Source organism: Dipodomys spectabilis, unplaced genomic scaffold (genome assembly GCF_019054845.1).
Source record: "Dipodomys spectabilis isolate Male_0828 unplaced genomic scaffold, ASM1905484v1 ptg000043l, whole genome shotgun sequence".
Taxonomy (NCBI): Eukaryota; Metazoa; Chordata; class Mammalia; order Rodentia; family Heteromyidae; genus Dipodomys; species Dipodomys spectabilis.
Window position 1 is genome coordinate 8,791,990 of NW_024870720.1, and position 17,127 is coordinate 8,809,116.

General features: G+C 43.5%; 1 protein-coding gene across 1 annotated transcript in view; it reads left to right on the plus strand.

The window, feature by feature from the left end:
• Limch1 (LIM and calponin homology domains 1) overlaps positions 1 to 17,127 on the plus strand; it is a 305,943-nt gene that overhangs the window by 244,869 nt on the left and 43,947 nt on the right. Inside the window, 8 exon segments of the mRNA XM_042678042.1 lie at positions 108 to 211; positions 308 to 422; positions 846 to 1,109; positions 5,097 to 5,108; positions 5,359 to 5,394; positions 10,764 to 10,893; positions 12,736 to 12,893; positions 13,072 to 13,480. Of these exon segments, the coding sequence (XP_042533976.1) occupies positions 108 to 211; positions 308 to 422; positions 846 to 1,109; positions 5,097 to 5,108; positions 5,359 to 5,394; positions 10,764 to 10,893; positions 12,736 to 12,893; positions 13,072 to 13,480 (1,228 nt within the window).

Here is a 17,127-nt window from a genome sequence, read left to right on the forward strand (position 1 = left end):
CTGCCTGTGGAATGAGAGCAGGGAACGATTCCTCTTTGCATTGTCTCCTCTCATCATCTGCTTTGCTCTTATCTCTTGCTACACCTGGGCTACATGATTAACAGCAGGATAGTGAATTCTGGCACCAACGACTATGGCAAAAGAGTCTTGTGGCTGGCTCCTGTGCCAGAGTCTCCAGACGAGCAGGTCAGCCCAAAGTGGGCAGAGGAAGGTGAGAAGAAATGGTGTGTTCAGCCTTGCCCAGAGACAGGTGGGGCAGGCTCCGGTGAATTCTTCCTTGTAGTAAAGCTGTCCTCTCTGGCTCTAGTTACATCCAAACATCTGCCACAGGATGGCAAAGAAGAAGATGAAGGAGTTGCTCAAAAAGATCCTGAGATGGCATCACCAGTAGGAATTTCGTCGGAGGAGTGCTGCCAGCCACTGTGAGCCTCCTGCCTGCCTTCCATGGTGTGCTGTTTCGGCTGTGTGTACCAAGTGTGTTCCAAAAAAACTAAAACTAAAAACAGCAACTAAGCATCCCAGTGCCCAGGGGAATGTGCCCATCCCAGGATCAGAGTTCTGCTTCTGCTGCCTGCTCTAGGTAGAGATCTTAGCCTTTCGCATGCGCCCAGCCAAATGTCACCCTCAGCAATTGAAAAAGCACACAGAGGAAACAGTTCTTATGTGTGTCCGAGCTGTACCATAGACACTCACGGAACTATGTATGGGTTCTCCTACCCCGCTGCTCCATGCGCTTCTGCCTCTGCAGAGGTTGCTTGTGTCTTGATTAATACCAGCAGAGTGATGCTGCTGAATACCAATAACCATCAGTTGCCTTTGACTGGCCGGGCTGAATATTACCCCAGAGTTTGTCCTCCAGCCTCTCAATGGGAGACTTCAGGGACAGAAGAAAAGCCAGAGAAGATGACACCTCCTGCCTGGCGTGGCAGTAGGCCAAATGGTCAAAGATTGTTGACTGAGGCACAAAAGGATGAAGTGAGGACCAGGAGAGCTGGGCTGTCCCCTGGATAGACTGGATCCCAACCAAACCTGGTGCATTCGCCCAGGAGTGCACAGGAATGCACCAAGGGTTCACTCCTGGCTAGTCAGTGATCAGAAGGCTATCCTGGGCTTTGACTGTGTTGCGCCAGTCTGAGCTGTGGCATATGCTTTCAGAGTGTAATTAACACAGTAGTATGCTTACCTGATACTGCTGGCAGAAATGGAATGATTGAAATGGGCCTGATGGACCAAGAATTTTGTGTTTTCATTTTGCATGTGAGCAAGTGTGGAAAGAATAGTTCTTGAGGGAACTTACCTGTTAAATATTCATTCCAGCCTTCATCATATGGACAGAATGAATATATGAGCAACTCTTTTTTTTCTGCCTCACAGAGGAGTCTTCAGCAAAAGGTTTAAACTTCTTTCTGACCTACTTGGTTTTCCTGATGCCAGGCCAGAGAAGATGAAAACCATCTATAAAGTTTGTAATTTAATTTTCAGCATTAGTAAACCTTCATTGTTGCCTACAGAGAATTCTCTTCTATGCCTCGACTTGATTTTAAGACGTAGAGTAGGGAAAATAATAACCCAGGGTTTCGAGGCCCAGTATATTGAAGATTCTATTGCTCTTTACTTACTAAGAGAAATAAATATAAGGCAGTAAACACAAGAAGTGGTCCGCTTGCCCAATGTAGGGCAAAGGAGTCAGGAGTGTTTTGTATAATACATGCTCACAGGGAAACAAGAAGTTGATAGAGTTCTGCTTGTCAAAGGACCGTCATGGCAAAAGGGGTCAGAGAATACAGTGGGGAAAATGTGAAGTCATTCCTAATTTTCCTAAATCAGCCCCCTAGATACCATTATCACTTGGATGTGTCTATGCTTCACCTTCTGCTATATAATTACATCGTAGAGTTTACTCTAGCAGCTCCCGGGGGAAGGGGTAATACACATGACACTATAGAGGGGTTTGGAGCCTTTTCACAGCATCTCAACTCCTCCTTGGACTTCACATGTAGACCTGATTCATGTTCATTCCATGTCAGACATAGGAAGCCTGACATAGAGGCAAGTTAAATGAATGGATCAAATGGAGTTCCCAGGCCAGTTAGTACTCCTTAGGGACCAGGGACTGAGTGACTGACTCACCTTATCCTCCATAATCACTCATCTTCTCCAAGTCCTGACACCTCGAATATCCTCTTCATGTTAACTGAGGATGAGCAGTAAGTTTGGGCACAAGAAGGTTTAAACAGATTAACTTTTGGACATACTTTTGTGATTGGATCACCATGTTTCCTTTCAACAGATAATTTATTGAGTTATTACTATGTATAAAATATAAAACATCAGATCTTTGCCCATCCGATTGGGTGCTAGAAGATACTCTTAGATGAACAGTAAAGCCATTTTCTCCCTTCCTTTTTAACATAAGGTAATGCTAGTTCATCAAATAGAAATTTTATAACCAGCTAATTATTGATTCTGAAATGTACCCTTGGTTGCTAAAAGTTACATAAATATAATCAATAGGGACATGCCCTTCTCTTTCTAAATACCCCTGCCATCATCTTAAATTTTTTTATTGTGAAAATACTGTACAGAGGGGTTACAATTACATGGGCAAGATAATGAGTACATTTCTTATCAAGCATTGTAGTCTCCTCCTTTGTTTCCCCTTCCCATCCCTTCCCATCCTCTCCTCACCCCCCCCCCATCCAAACCTCCCCCGCCACACACACACCAAAGTTGTAAAGTTTGTTTTCGACATAATGACTTGTACATCTCATTGTTGCAATGGGTCCACCTGTATCCCCCAAAAAAAATCATCTTAAATTTTAATTAATTTGTTGTCTTTTTTTTTTTTGGTGAACTGTCACAGTTGCCTACTCTGTATCCTTACAAAGCATGGGTTAACAACCTTGCATTTAAACTATCTCCTTCCTAGTGATTTTTTTGGTAACTTGGGTTTACCTATAGGATGACTGAGAAGTCTTCTTGTGGCCAAGTTCTGTTTATGCTTCCCTTCCCCCTCCTTACCAGCAAAGGCAGTTCTGCTTAATAAGTGAGTGCCCTCAGAAAGCTAATAAACTAGTTGGAGAGGAAATTCCTTAAATCTACAAGTACATAGTAAAAAGATGAAAGGCTATCTTCTGTGACTGTGGTCAGGTTATCTTCTGATCCTGTTTCACAGGATCAAGTAAGGATTCAGTAAATGCTTGCTGAAAGCTCCTTTAGTCAAGGAATTTCCAACAAACTCCTCCCCCCCTCCCGCACTCCACCCCAAGATTTGAATTTTAGTGTAAATCTGTATTTGTTGGCAGAATATAGCCTCGTCTGTCAAATGCTATACTGTGATAAAACAATTTAAATTCAGATATGTCCTACATGCAACAACATAGTTGAACCTTAAAACGCTGTACTAACTATGCCAGAACAAAAGCACGGGAATCTTTCAGATAGAACAAAAGACACTACTCTGTGGATGTGTTCACTTTGCAGAAGTTCATCAAGGTGGCTGTGGAAGGTGTGCATTGTCTGTATTGAAGTTATACTGTAGTAAAATGCTACTAAACTGCCCAAATAGACAGGAACCCATATGTATTAATAGATTGTTTTTGCAATAAGATTGATTACCAAATTCTCTCTACAAAAAGAGAATTTAGAAAACACTGTATTTGAATACATATATTCCTGTAGGCCTCTTCATTAACTTAGAAACAGGAAGTCTTGAGAATTAATAATACTCAAGCTCTGTGTCTTGGTGTAGAAGAATCCAGTTGTCACTTGCTTCACTGTAGTGGTGTTCGGGGAACTTTGAGAGTGTCAGGCTGAATTTATCTTCTATGATGTTCCCCGGAGCAGGGGAATGTGGTCCTACACTGCCAAAAGCAAACTCTACAATCCTTTCCTTGTTGAAGTTGTGCACTCATGATTGCTACCACTGTGAATGATACAATGACTTACCATGCAGACTATTCAAGAATGCAAAATGTTTTAACAATGTGTGTGTGTCTGTGTGTCTGTGTGTTCATGCAGGGGGAAAGAAGGTTATATAGACATGCATGTATTCCAAGGTATTTTTTAAGATATAGGAAAAGCTCTTTAGAAATTATTCCTTTTTCTATAAACTGTTAGGATACTGACCATGGGAGTAGATAATTATTTTTGATTTTGCTGACAATCCCCAAATGTAATTTATTAGAAACAAGACATATGTCCCTTACAGCAATAATTCTTGGTCCAGCATGGGAAAATGAAAACATTTCAAGGCAAAGGTAGGGACTGTTTTTAAAATTCACTTTGGCCAAAGGGATTAGGTCCTGCTCTTTGAAAAATGAGCTCAAAACATGTCCTTTTAGTCTTTTTTCTCACATAATCTTTTTCTTTGCTCAGATACTTTTAGACATTAAAAAATGGCCATATTGCAGATGTTAGAGACAATGCTAGAGACCTAAATTTTCAGAAGGACGTAAAAGATTACAAAAATACTTTGGTTTTTTTTTTTTTCAAGTAATGGAATATCCTCCCTCCGAGTCTGGTTTTGATTAAGGTTACCAGTTTTCTAGGAACTGTGGTTTTGGTCAAATGTGTATGTGGAAGACACTGAGAAAGGTTCTGGTTGAAGTTCTGGTTTGCTTTCAGAAAACTATAGACATACTCATAGATGTAAATTGGGCGACAAGTAACACTTCAAGAACAGGGCAGGGTGTGCTTGTGTGCTGGTGTCCAGTATAGCTCATTCCTGCCCAACATAAAGGCGTGAACACTTCCATTGTGAATGACTATGCTACTTGTGTGTTTGTATCTTAAACTGTCTTCTTCAAACATAGCAGATGACCCCTAAGTTTCTTTGTGTTTCTGTTGAGCAGATTCTGTCTTTGCAGATAACATGGTATCATTTTCACTTCTGAGGTTTGGTTTGGTTTTGTACCAGTACTGGGGCTTGAACCCAGAGACTGGATGGTGTCCCTTAGCTTGCTTTGCTCAAGGCTGCCACTTTACCACAGCTCCACATCTGGCCTTTTGTTGGTTAGATGGAGAAAGAGTCTCATAGACTTTGCTGCCTGGGCTGGCTTTGAACTACACTTCTCAGATCTCAGCCTCCTGAGTAGCAAGGATTACAGGTGTGAGCCACTGACACCATCTTTCTCTGAGTTTTCATGAATTTTATGCTCTTTAAAAAAGTCAAGACTTCCCTTCAATTTTCAGCGACTAATAAATATTGTTTGTTATATTATGACAGTTCTCTTCCAGTGTGATCAGCAGACAAGATTTGGTGCCCATGTATCTCCCGGGCAGATTTTCATTTCCAGCTCGGTTACAGCATTACCTTTCTGCCTTGCCCGTCTTCTAACTTTGTATTTGATCTTGTAGATACGGTCCGAGAACTCCTGTGTCAGATGACGCAGAGTAAGTGCTCTTGTATTCGTAGGATTACATTAATTACGCTGCCTAAACTGCATGCTTCCAGTACTCACCACTAATTGAAATGCAATGGATGCCCCATGAGCTGAATGGCGAGGGGACTCGCACAGCGAGGCACTTGAAGTTGGAATGCAGAACATATGTTCTGTGCAGAAAAGATGAATGAAAAGCCAACTCAAGCATGATCTCGAGTGTGCAGCTGGAGCTTACAAGTTAACATTTGCTTTTCATAGATTGGGGCATGTGGAAGTCATTCTTGTCGTGGTTTGGCCCTTGGTCCCCCTTCTAACCCACGGAATTATTAAAAGGGTATTCTGAGTTTTCATTTCATTCTTGATGTATTGGGACAGTAACCCTGTTGTCACTTTTTTTTTTCTCGAACTAAGAAAAATAAATCCTCAACCAGTAATGATAGAGTCAGAAGACCAATTGCTCCCAAGTTGGAGTCCTGTGAGCTGAGGACTGCCAGAGACAAAAACATTGGGGTTTTGCTCAGGTTCCGTGGCGTAGCAAGCAAGGGGTCAAGGGTGGAAAACACGACCTGAACTTCCTCTCCCTACTACTTGCTTTTCGCTCCCCTGGGAGATTCAGTCCCCGTTTGAGACTGCACTAATTGTCTTAGAAACTCAGTGCCTACTTGCAGATCGTTTTGTCTTGACAAACAAGGCAAAGGTTTTCCTGCAGAATACTAGCTGCCTTATATTTGAGTAATTTGGGGAGGTGAGGTGCAGTACTAAGGTTCAAATCCACAGTTTCCCACTTGCAAGGGAGGCACTTTACTGTTTGAGCCATGTCCCCAGTACTTTTTTTATCTTTTTTGCTTTTTCAGATAGGGTCTGCCTGAGATCAACTTCAGAGTGTGATCTTCCTACTTAGAGTAATTTATGTCTTAAGAATGCGATTGGAATCTAATTTGCAACACCAGTAGTCTACTAAGTCTAAATGTCAACCCTGGTTTGCATTACAATTCTGTCATGGAATTAATGAACTTGAAGTAAGGGTATGGGCCCCACAATTAATCGTTTCCACCGATGGAAGAAAGTGTCTCTGCATTGTGCTTTTTTATGTTCGTATTCAAGATGTTGGCTTAGCGTGGACTCTGTTCTAAGGAGTCAGACTCCATGGCCAAGTTGAGATGGGCGATCCATGGCTGTCCAGTCATCAGACACACAGACCGGTCATGTCTCAAAACCAAACTCCTCCTGAGGTTGCCTGATGGCATTAAGTCGTCTGGGCACTGGTTGATACTCTTAAAACCTCCAGTGCAATACTTAACATTCTTTGAAAGGAGGATTACATGAGATGGGTAGACCAAACTTTATTTTTGATTGTGTGAGCAAAAACATTTTGAAAGAATCGATTTTTTTGTGTGTGTGCAAAGCTGCCGTGCATTTTGCATAAATTAGATCTCTGGGAAATCCTAAAAGGTGAAAGAAAGAACTTCATCCAAGAGCTTCTGGCAACCATAGAAAAAATTTATAACTGTTTTTTGTACAAGTCCTGGGGCTTAAACTCAGGGCCTTGGTGCCATTCCTGAGCTTTTTTGCTCAAGGCTAGCACTCTACCACTTGAGCCACAGCACCGCAACTTCAGGCTTTTTTTGTTTTAAGTAGTTAATTGGAGAAAAGAATCTTATGGACTTTCCTACCCAGGTTGGCTTTGAATCCTCACATCTCAGACTCTTGAGTAGCTAGAATTACAGGTCTGAGTAACTGGCACCCAGTTAGTCAATGACTCTTAAAGAGGTAGGAGAGGATGGAGTCAGTCTTCCTTTTCTGTATTTATTTTTTCTAAGACAGCCCTATGGACCAAGAACTTTTTTCCTGAAGATCTTATCAGGGACTTTTCTGCTTAGAATAGACACCGTTTACCTGATGACATGGAGAAAAGCTGAAAAGATAATATTCGTTCATTTAAAAAAAAAAAGAAATGTGGGCTGGGAAGGTGGCTCAGTGGTAGAGTGCTTGCCTTGCGTGCATGAGGCCCTGGGTTCGATTCCTCTGCACCATGTAAGCAGAAAAAGCCAGAAGTAGGACTGTGGCTCAAGTGTTAGAGCGCTAGCCTTGAGTGGACAAGCTGAGGGACAGCGCCCAGGCCCAGAGTTCAAGCCCCACGACCAACAAAAACAAATAGAAATGTCTACTATTTTTAATTTTTCCCCATTCTCTTCCCTTTCCCGAAATCTTTAAAGACAATTAGTGACTTAGGCTACATGGATGGATAACCGATATGTTTTTAAAATACAACTCAGTAATAATAATAATAATAATAAAGTTGTCTCCTTGAAAGAGATTGTAGGTCAAGGCAGACCCACCACACAGGCAAAGGGAGAAATCCCCTACTCCCAGCCGGCCAAGACTGTCTGTTGATTTAGGCCCTCCTGCTCTCCATTTTCTTACTTACATTCCTTTTTCAATATTCACCCGACCAAAAAGAGACTTCATCTTGGAAGAGACAGGTCTTTTCATTCCAAAGTTACTTACCTTATACCTGGCCTAGAAGCCATTCCTAAGTTCCCCTTGAGGAAACTTCATCCCGTTTTGCCAAACTGCCAACCCGCCTGGGTGCCTGTGGTTCTGAGATCAGGAGGATCATGAATCCAGGCCAGTCAGGGCAAAAAGGTCCAAGAGATTCTCAGTGGAAAGAAGCTGGGTGAGGTAGCACCTGCCTGTCATCCTAGCTACTGCAAGAAACTCTCTAGGCAGATCCCTGAGGCTGGAAGCATGACCCTACATCCAAAATAACCAGTACAGAGAGGTCCTGAGGTGTGGCCAAGGGGTAGAGCACCTGCCTAGTAAGCATGAAGCTGTGAGTTCAAACCACAGTAATGCAAGAGAAGAAAAACCCGATCCCAAGGAAGAGTCCTAGGCCCAAAAGCTGGCAAGCCTTGGTCCCCCAAGCGTATAGGCATCAGGGCAGAGAAGGATTGTTTTACCCCAAGTTACATTTATATTCTGGAAGCTTCTCCCAGATTCCCCTATCCCTGCCTCACTTCAGCCCCAGCTCCACAGTTATTTATTTGAGAGGTCAAGTCCAACCTCAGAACTAAGAGAACATTCTCTAAATAATGACTCAGCCCATTTTCTCTCCTGTATTGTACCTTCTCTCCTTTCTCACTTCCTTTTTTTTTTTTTGAAGTGACATGAAAATATTGACATTTGCTGATGTTTCCTAAAATGAGCCAAAAACTTCAGCATGGGGGTGGGGAGTGGGGGGTGGTTAGCACTTCCAGTTGAGAAGAGGGCAAGCTAGAGTTTCTCTTTTTATTTCCCTAAGCATTAGCCTCTAGCCACCTTTGGGCTGAGGTTACTCAGTGCTTTCCAGAAAGAACACAGATGGAAACTCAGGCCAGAGGAAGGTAGCGGTGTGCCTGATCCATTGACCGCATGCCGGCACAGGGCTGGCTGCATCCATACCCTGGAGAAGGCTGCCTTCCTTCCCAGGCTTCTTAAGAGGCCCTGGCTCTCTAAACCAAAATTCTGCCCATTCAATTATAGATGGCAACGTCATAGGAAGGAAGCGCTTTTTTGCTCCATAATCAGATAGTCACTCGGTAAATTATAGGAGAGCCCTAGTTCCTAGAAGTTTATGTCTTAGACGATCGTAGCAGAGATTGTAAATTGCCTTCAAAGATAACTGATTGGATTGGATATTTTACAGGTAAGAGGTTGTTTTTTTTTTTTTTTCCTTTTTTTTAACTGTCAAGAGGAATGGGATGAATTTCAGCCCATCATGAAGTTAAAAAAATTAGGATTTTAAATTCCTTTCTTCTTTTTTTTAAAAAAAATTAGTGGTTTATTGACACAATGTCTTGCTGAGGCTAGCTTCAATTTTTTAATCCTCCAGCCTCAGACTCCCAAGTGCTGGGATTACAGGCATGTGCCACCATGCCTGATCCTAAATCTTTCTTAAAGAACATTCATAAGTAGTATAAAACCAGGGGGAAAAAAAATCACAGCTTTTCTCCTAATGAAGTTTTGTTTTGTCCCAGCCGTGGAGTCAGCAACTGCCCAGGGAGAGTGGTGGTGGTGGTTTCTCGTAGTGCTTTGCCTCAGATAAAATCCCATCTCTGCAGTTAGATTATTAGACTACTCTGAGAGAAGACAGATAACAAGGACAGTCTTTAGTTTGTCTTAGGTCAGACACCTGAAGAGAAGAGAGAGGGACAGCGCCATCTACACAAGCCCATTCTGAGTGGATGGTGGGCCAATGGCTGTCTAGGGGACGTCTCCTTCTGGAGAGCAGCCTGCCTGGGGAGCTCATTGCACCCATGGGTGCTGCTGCTGTTGCTCAACATCTGGCCACGGGGGGTGGGGGGGGAGCAGGGATGGGGGTAAACTTCCAACATCTCAGATGATGTCTGGAATTCGTTGGTGTCTACGCGCATGGCTTTTCTTTTGCTGTGAGTCAAGCTGGCTTCAAAAATAAACTATTCAGGTCTTTTACACCCAGAGGCTACCCAGAGTCCCTCCATTGCTTGCGTTTTAGACTCCGTCACTCACCTGCTCCCAAAGGTAGTCATTTCCATCACACAAAAAAGTAATACTTACTTTGGTCTCTGGTTCTGTGTCCAGCTGAATAAATATATTGATCACAGACACAGACTAAGGTGTTTTTTTTTTAATAGTTCTCCTTTCCTTTTGTTTTTAAAAGGGTAAATTCAGAGACAGCCTGACATATTCAAATACATTAAAATGATTGTGTGATCCGGTTACAAAAGATACAAAGTGTATGCTGACATATCTTTTACTTCATTACCTTATTTTCTCCATCCAAGATGCTGTTAAGAGCACTATCAATTGCCTACAGATTTACAGGAAATTAGGGGAAAAAAAAAACACATCAAAGAGACACACCAACTGGTAGTTGTCAGATGCATCTAAAACTCAATAAAATATGACTGAAAAATGTAAAAAAGGCCTTCCTTCGTGTAGGAAGCTCTTACGCCAGCTCTTTGCAGAAAAGCATTTAGTGCAATATAGTTCCACATCACAGAACACCTCCCACCCCCGCCATGTGCTTCCCAAATTACAGAGCTTTGAATTCTCATTTTATTTTGAAATACATTCCCAAAAGAGAGGAGGCCAGACCTTCAAATACCTTTTGTGTTAGTTTTTTTTTTTCTCTCTCTCTCTCTCTCCACATCACCAAAGACAAAGTCCCATTTTGGCTTGGTGGCTGGAGGGGGGTGGGGGTAGGGGGGGACACAGCATATCCCCTCCCCACTTGACCGTTGGGCTGCAGAGGAATAGAGTTGGCTTCCAGGCACAGTAGCGCCCTCACGCGGCTGAGACGGAATTGCTGATCCCGCTGGCTTTTTGTGTTTGTTTGTTTCCTTCTGTCCACTCCTGTAGGAGCACCAGTATGTTTGATGTGCGGTGTGAGGAGGAGGCTGCTGCGGTGCTACCGCACAGCAGGGCTCGCCAGGAGCAGCTGCAGCTGATTAATACCCAGCTGAGAGAGGAAGATGACAAATGGCAAGATGTGAGTTCCGGCCAAGGCCATGGGCGGGCAGCCGATGGGTGGGGGGGTGGGGGGGTGGGCCTGGGTAGATATGGACTTGAAAGCCCCACTTGCAAACACTGTAAACAGGAGGATGAGAGCAAGCGTTAGGAAGAGCAGAAGGTAAGACCTGCTAGGTGAATGTCACTGGCAGGTAATCTGCAGGTACCCTGGCCAAAAGCTTGACTCCCCCCCCAAACCCCCCAAGGAGACAGGGGTAGAAGGTGAGCAGCAATGGAGAAGCCGCTGCCTTTTGAGGTTCTGTACTTGATGCTGATGAGAATGGCAGTGGCCACAGCAATAATGGCTCACATTGCAAGGGGACCGGTAACCAGACACTCTTCTAAGTGACATTCAGCCCCCTTAGCAACCAACCATGATAGCAATTTTATTTTATAACTTGTATTATTATTAAGCAGTTTGACAAAGGGTTACAATGGCGTAAGTCAGGTTGGGAGTATGACACTTCTTGGTCAGCATCACCTGTTCCTTCGCTGTCCCCATTTCCCCCTTCATGTCCTTACTGTGCTAGCCACTATTATTCCCTGCCCCACCCCCTACCCCCATTCTGCAGAGGGCTCCAAGCCCAGGAAAGTCACTTCCCCAGAGCCACACAACCAATGAGCAAGAAAGCCAGGATTGGAACCAGAGAAAGAACCCAAGCGTCTGGTGAGGGATGTGAGATTGTGTTAGCCAAGAGCTAACACAGGAAAAGTTTGAAGTTTTGAAGTGTGAGGTGGGACAGTGGATCATCTCTTGTTATCGTGGAGTGCTCTGAACTGGCCATTTTGAGAGCCCAACTCTATGATTACTCAAAAGAACTAACTTCTGCCAGACCCATGCCTGTAAACCTAGCTCTCTGAGGATCATGGATCAAAGCCAGCCCTGGCAGAAAAGTCCATGAGACTCTTATCCCCAATTAGCCACCAGAAAACCAGAAGTGGAGCCACAGCTCCACTCCAAAGGTGGGAAAACGCAGCAGCACGTATATCTATAGTATATTGAGCATTTGCTAGATGCCTAGCAGTTAACACGTATTATCACAGTTCACCTTCCAGACTTATAAGGAAAGGCTCCATAATCACCCCCATTTTAGAGATAAGGAAACTAAGGTACAGAATGGCTAAGAAACATGCCTGAGGTTCCAGAGCATGAGCGGCAGAACTGGTCCATTTCCCACACCTGCATCCTATCCTGTCCCCAAAAGTTGCACTTTTCATCATTTCTCTACAAGTTCCTATAGAGCTACGATGAGGAGGTTGTTAAGGTCCGGTGAATCTGTATACACAGACTCACCAGACCCATGAGACTCCGGAACCATTTGTCTTCTGTCTTTTCTTCATTCCGCAAGAAACCTATAAACGAATCCCTAACCCTTCTATCATTGACAAATCTGTTTCCAGCACAGAAGACACAAATAGGGCAGGGGGAGCATACCAATTACCTTGTGAAACAAGGCTCTCCAGTGGGGCAAGTGGCTGAAATATGATTGCAAACATTTCACATTGCAATGCTGAAGTCAGTGCTGCCGTGCTGTGGCTCGTGTGGATACCACGTGCTTATGTCCTGTCTTCAAGGCATCCTCATCCTGATGCAGCCTTAGGCTGGGTTGTCAGGAACCACCTCACAGAGTTCCTGGGTTTTCTGTCCTCTGTATTCATGAAACTCTTCTACTGAAAGGGAAGCAGGGAGTAATGTGCAAGCTAAAGAAGAATGTTGTATTTTCTCTCTCTGTGCATCTCTCTGACTGTCTTTGTCTCTGTCTGTCTGTCTGTCTGTCTGTCTGTCTGTCTGTCTCTTTCTCTCTTTCTCTCCCCACTCCAGGACCTGGCTCGTTGGAAGAGCCGTCGAAGAAGTGCTTCCCAAGACTTAATCAAGAAAGAGGAAGAAAGAAAAAAGATGGAGAAGTTATTGGCTGGAGACTATGGGACAAGTGAACGGAGAAAAAGCATCAAGACCTACAAAGAAATCGTTCAAGAAAAGTGGGTGCTTTCTGGTCTTGTTTGTAATATATGCCGTCATCTAGATGTGCTTTTCCTAAATCGCTGTCACAGAGGCTCTGACGCCATTATTGCATAGACGTATTCTGCACCACCTTGAGCTGGGGCCTCCTTGGCTTCGTTCCTGACTGTTGACCTTGTTCCCTCCCCCCTTGTCTAGAGAGCGGAGAGAGCGAGAGCTGCACGAGGCCTATAAGAACGCCAGGTCTCAGGAGGAGGCCCAGGGGATCCTCCAGCAGTACATCGAGAGGTTCACCATCAGCGAGGCTGTCCTCGAACGCTTGGAAATGCCAAAAATCCTGGAAAGAAGCCATTCCACAGAGCCAAACTTATCCTCCTTCCTGAACGACCCCAGCCCCATGAAATACCTGCGGCAACAGTCCCTGCCTCCCCCCAAGTTCACTGCCACGGTGGAAACCACCATTGCGCGTGCCAGTGTTCCTGACACCAACACGGCAGCAGGCAGTGGATCTCCAAGCAAAGTGGTCACGCCCAAAGCAGTGCCCATGCTGACGCCCAAGCCTTACTCGCAGCCCAGAAACTCCCAAGAGGTTCTGAAGACCTTCAAGGTAAGAAGACTGAGTGAGGAGTAGAGCCCAAACTCAACTCCACTGCAATTTTGTTTTGGTCAGTTGTAGGACTTGAACTCAGGGCCTCGGTGCTGTCCCTGAGCTGTTTTTGCTGAAGACTAATGCTCTACCACTTTGAGCCATAGCTCCTCTTCTGGTTTTCTAGTGGTTAATTGGAGATAAGAGTCTCAAGGCCTTTCTTGCCTACCCAGGCTGACTTTGAACCATGATCTTCAGATCTTAGCCTTCTGAGTATCAAGGATTCCAGGTGTGAGCCACCAGCACCCGGCTCCAATGCATTTTTAACCACACAAAAGCCAGTGTGTTAATGTTTGCATTTCTTCATTTGTAGGGCTCAGGAGATTTGGTCTATAAATATTGAAGGGCCAGATATTTCTCTTAATTACTATCATTGACACTAATGAACAGAGAGAGATTGACAGGTCATCTGCAGAGATGAGGTCTATTTACTAGTATCATAAAATTCCATGGTCTCTAGGGGAATGGAAAGAAATATGAATTTAATAACACTCTAGTGTCTTCAGCTATCTAGAGATATGTCAAACTCCTGAAAAAAAACAAACATTTTCATTGCTTTGGGTTTATATACAACTGTGTCCTTTGGGTTTATATACAACTGTGTCCTTTTTCTTTCTTTCTTTTTTTTTTTAGTGCTGGTCCTGGGGCTTGAATGAACTCAGGGCCTGGGCACTGCCCCTGAGCTTTTGTACTCAAAGCTAGCACTCTACCACTTGAGCCACAGAGCCACTTCTGGCTTTTTTGTTGTTGTGATAGTAGTAAATTAGAGATAAGAGTCTCATGGACTTTCCTGCCTGGGTTGGCTTCAAACTGTGATCCTCAGATCTCAGCCTCCTGAGAAGCTAGGATTATGGGAGTGAGCCACCAATACTTGGCTTCAACTATATGTCCTTTAGAAAGAAATGGATGAATGCTACAATTAGGAAAACACACACAAGGAATACATGAAAACACAGGATGTACTCCTTAGACAAGATAGGATTTTCCTTAAGTGGAAAGAATCTAGGTTTTACCAGTGAAATATGTAACATTGTCTTCCAAAAACAAGACTGCATGACAAACAAAACCCTCTGGTAATTAGACATCAATTTATGTCCTCAAATACCCTTATTTTCCCTCCTTAAGACACTTTGTCTTAAGCTCTTTGGGCTTTGAAGAAAAAGCAATTCTTGCTGCCCTTGTATACCATATCAGTTCATAACACACGACAGAGGAGGAATTCGTCACTCAGTGATGGAACCATGAAGACTTGGTGTGAGAAGTTTGAGTAACTTGGCTAACTGAGCGGTATGAGACCATGTATCTTCCTTACTGAATTTCCAGAAGAACCACACCATATTTCAGCTCAAACAACTCTGTGTCGTGGAAATCTATGCCGTGGCTTGGGCATGGTAGTACATACCTGTAACTCAGCTACTCTGAGACCAACCTGAGCAAAAACATGCAATCCCATCTGCAAAAGCAAATAAAAAGGGCTGGGAGCCTGGCTTGCGCGGTGGAGCAGTCGGCTAACAAGCATGAAGCTTGCCATAAGCTTTGCTTGAAGAGAGGGAAAATGTCCAGCTTCTCATCTGGATGGAGCTGGGATGTTTGATCCTTTCAGGGCAGAGACTGTAAGTCTGTAATTCACAGCTTCATCCGGAGAGCCTGGCACCGGTGCCTCGCACATGGTGGATGCTCAGCAAGTAGTTAGTGAGTAAATACATGATTTTTCACTTGTCCTCATCCCACAGACTCATGCACACATGTAACCCCGTGCCCAGCCCATGATCAGTGGTCCATTTAGTACATTCCTCCATCTGAGGCCCATGGTGGTAGATGGCTTATAACACTGCATGAACAAAAGTTTCATATGCAGTTGGGTCAAACAAAGCTGGGGTAGGGAATGCATTGGTTTAACTAGTCATCCAAGGCAGTGGATCATATCATGTCAATATCTTTAATGTAAATAGTACAATGTAATCATTGAAACAAAAGAATTAGGATAAATGACATCATAGCAAAACTTTGACTCTGACAGAACCCTTTGCTTTCCCAGGGGAGCTGGTGGTATAGAGGCCCCAGGAGCACATCCGTGGAGGGGGTGTGTTGGGAATTTGGGTCGAAGTCTTCTCAAGCTGAAGGTTACTGTTGACCAATAACTAGCTTCCTCCAAGGCCTAGAGGGCTCCAGTGCCTAGGATTCTATCACTGAGTGGGTAGATGGGTGATCTTGATAAAAGGTAAAATGTAAACAGCACAGTTGTTACCAGAAAGTAGCAGGAAGGAAGAGGAGAAAAGGTGTGTATGTGTGAGCTTCTTACCGGGTGGGAGGGAGGAAATACAGGTTAGTTGTTTCTCCAAGTACAACAGAACAAGACTGAAAGTCAATCTGGGGTTATTGATACCTCCTGTAGTCTCAGTTCTGAGGAGACTGAGGTAAAAGAATCACTAGAACTCTGGGGTTCAAGACCAGTCAAAGCAACATGGCAAGACCCTGTGTCAAAAACTAAGTGTATGAAAGCTGACAGTGCAAGATAAATAAACCATACCTCCTAACTGGCCTTCTGGTATTTCTTTCTGAAGATTTTAGAAGGCATGGTTATTACCATATGCCACTTAAAATCTTATTCATTGAATTAATATTAAATATTAATCATTTAAAATTCTTTATCTGTGTCAAGTGTGCACTGCGTACATAAAAATCTCTGTAAAAGCACAATTAAGGAGATACTGTTAGTTTAATTGTTCAGTTATGCATAGAAGATAAGAAACAGATATTACATGACTGTTGGTTATAGATCCAGACTTTGATCCTAAGTACATTAAGAACATACTCCTCTCATAACACTGATATTCTGCCTCACGCCTTGAGAACGATCTCTAGAAGCCTTTCCAGAAGCCAGGCTAACCACCCTCTCTGCTTCTCTTTCCTTGTTCTGAATATTTCCCCTAGACATGAGGGTGAAACTCAAAGCATTTTAGTGTGTCTCATCTTTGTCTTGAAAAAAGAAAAGGTGGGGAAGGGTGTGTGTGTGTGCTGTAAAATTAGCTAGAAAAAGAACGTTTTTGTAAGGTAGCATAATGTCAGCAGGGCACACAGTGGCTCACACCTATAATCAGCTACTACTCAAGAAGCTGAGATCTGAAGATCGAAGTTCAAAGCCAGCCTGGGCAGGAAAATCATGGGACTTTTATCTCCAATTAACCATCAAAAGGCTGGAGGTTGGAGCTGTGGCTCAAGTGATAGAGTGTTAGCCTTGAGAGAAAAAAGCAAAGGCCAGGCCCTGAGTTCAAGCCCTAGAACTAGCACAAAGCAAAAGAAGAAAAGAAAAGGAAAATCCTGTGCAACAGCAGTCAGAATTTAAATCAAACATTACTGGAACCCAAATATATGGCATGTTTTTGTGCACATGATATAAAATCTAATAGTGAAAGTGGCCTTTTAAAGAGTGTTAAATACATTTCATTTATGGAAACCTTGTGCTCTAGAACAGATAAAAACATTTGTGAGACCTTATTATTCTTTTTTGAACTCTTGACTAGTCAGTGGCAGTTATTTAAGGTGAATTGTAGACTGTATTTTGTGATCCTCTTTGGCTGGAAAATAGCGTGTTCTGTGTTCATCCT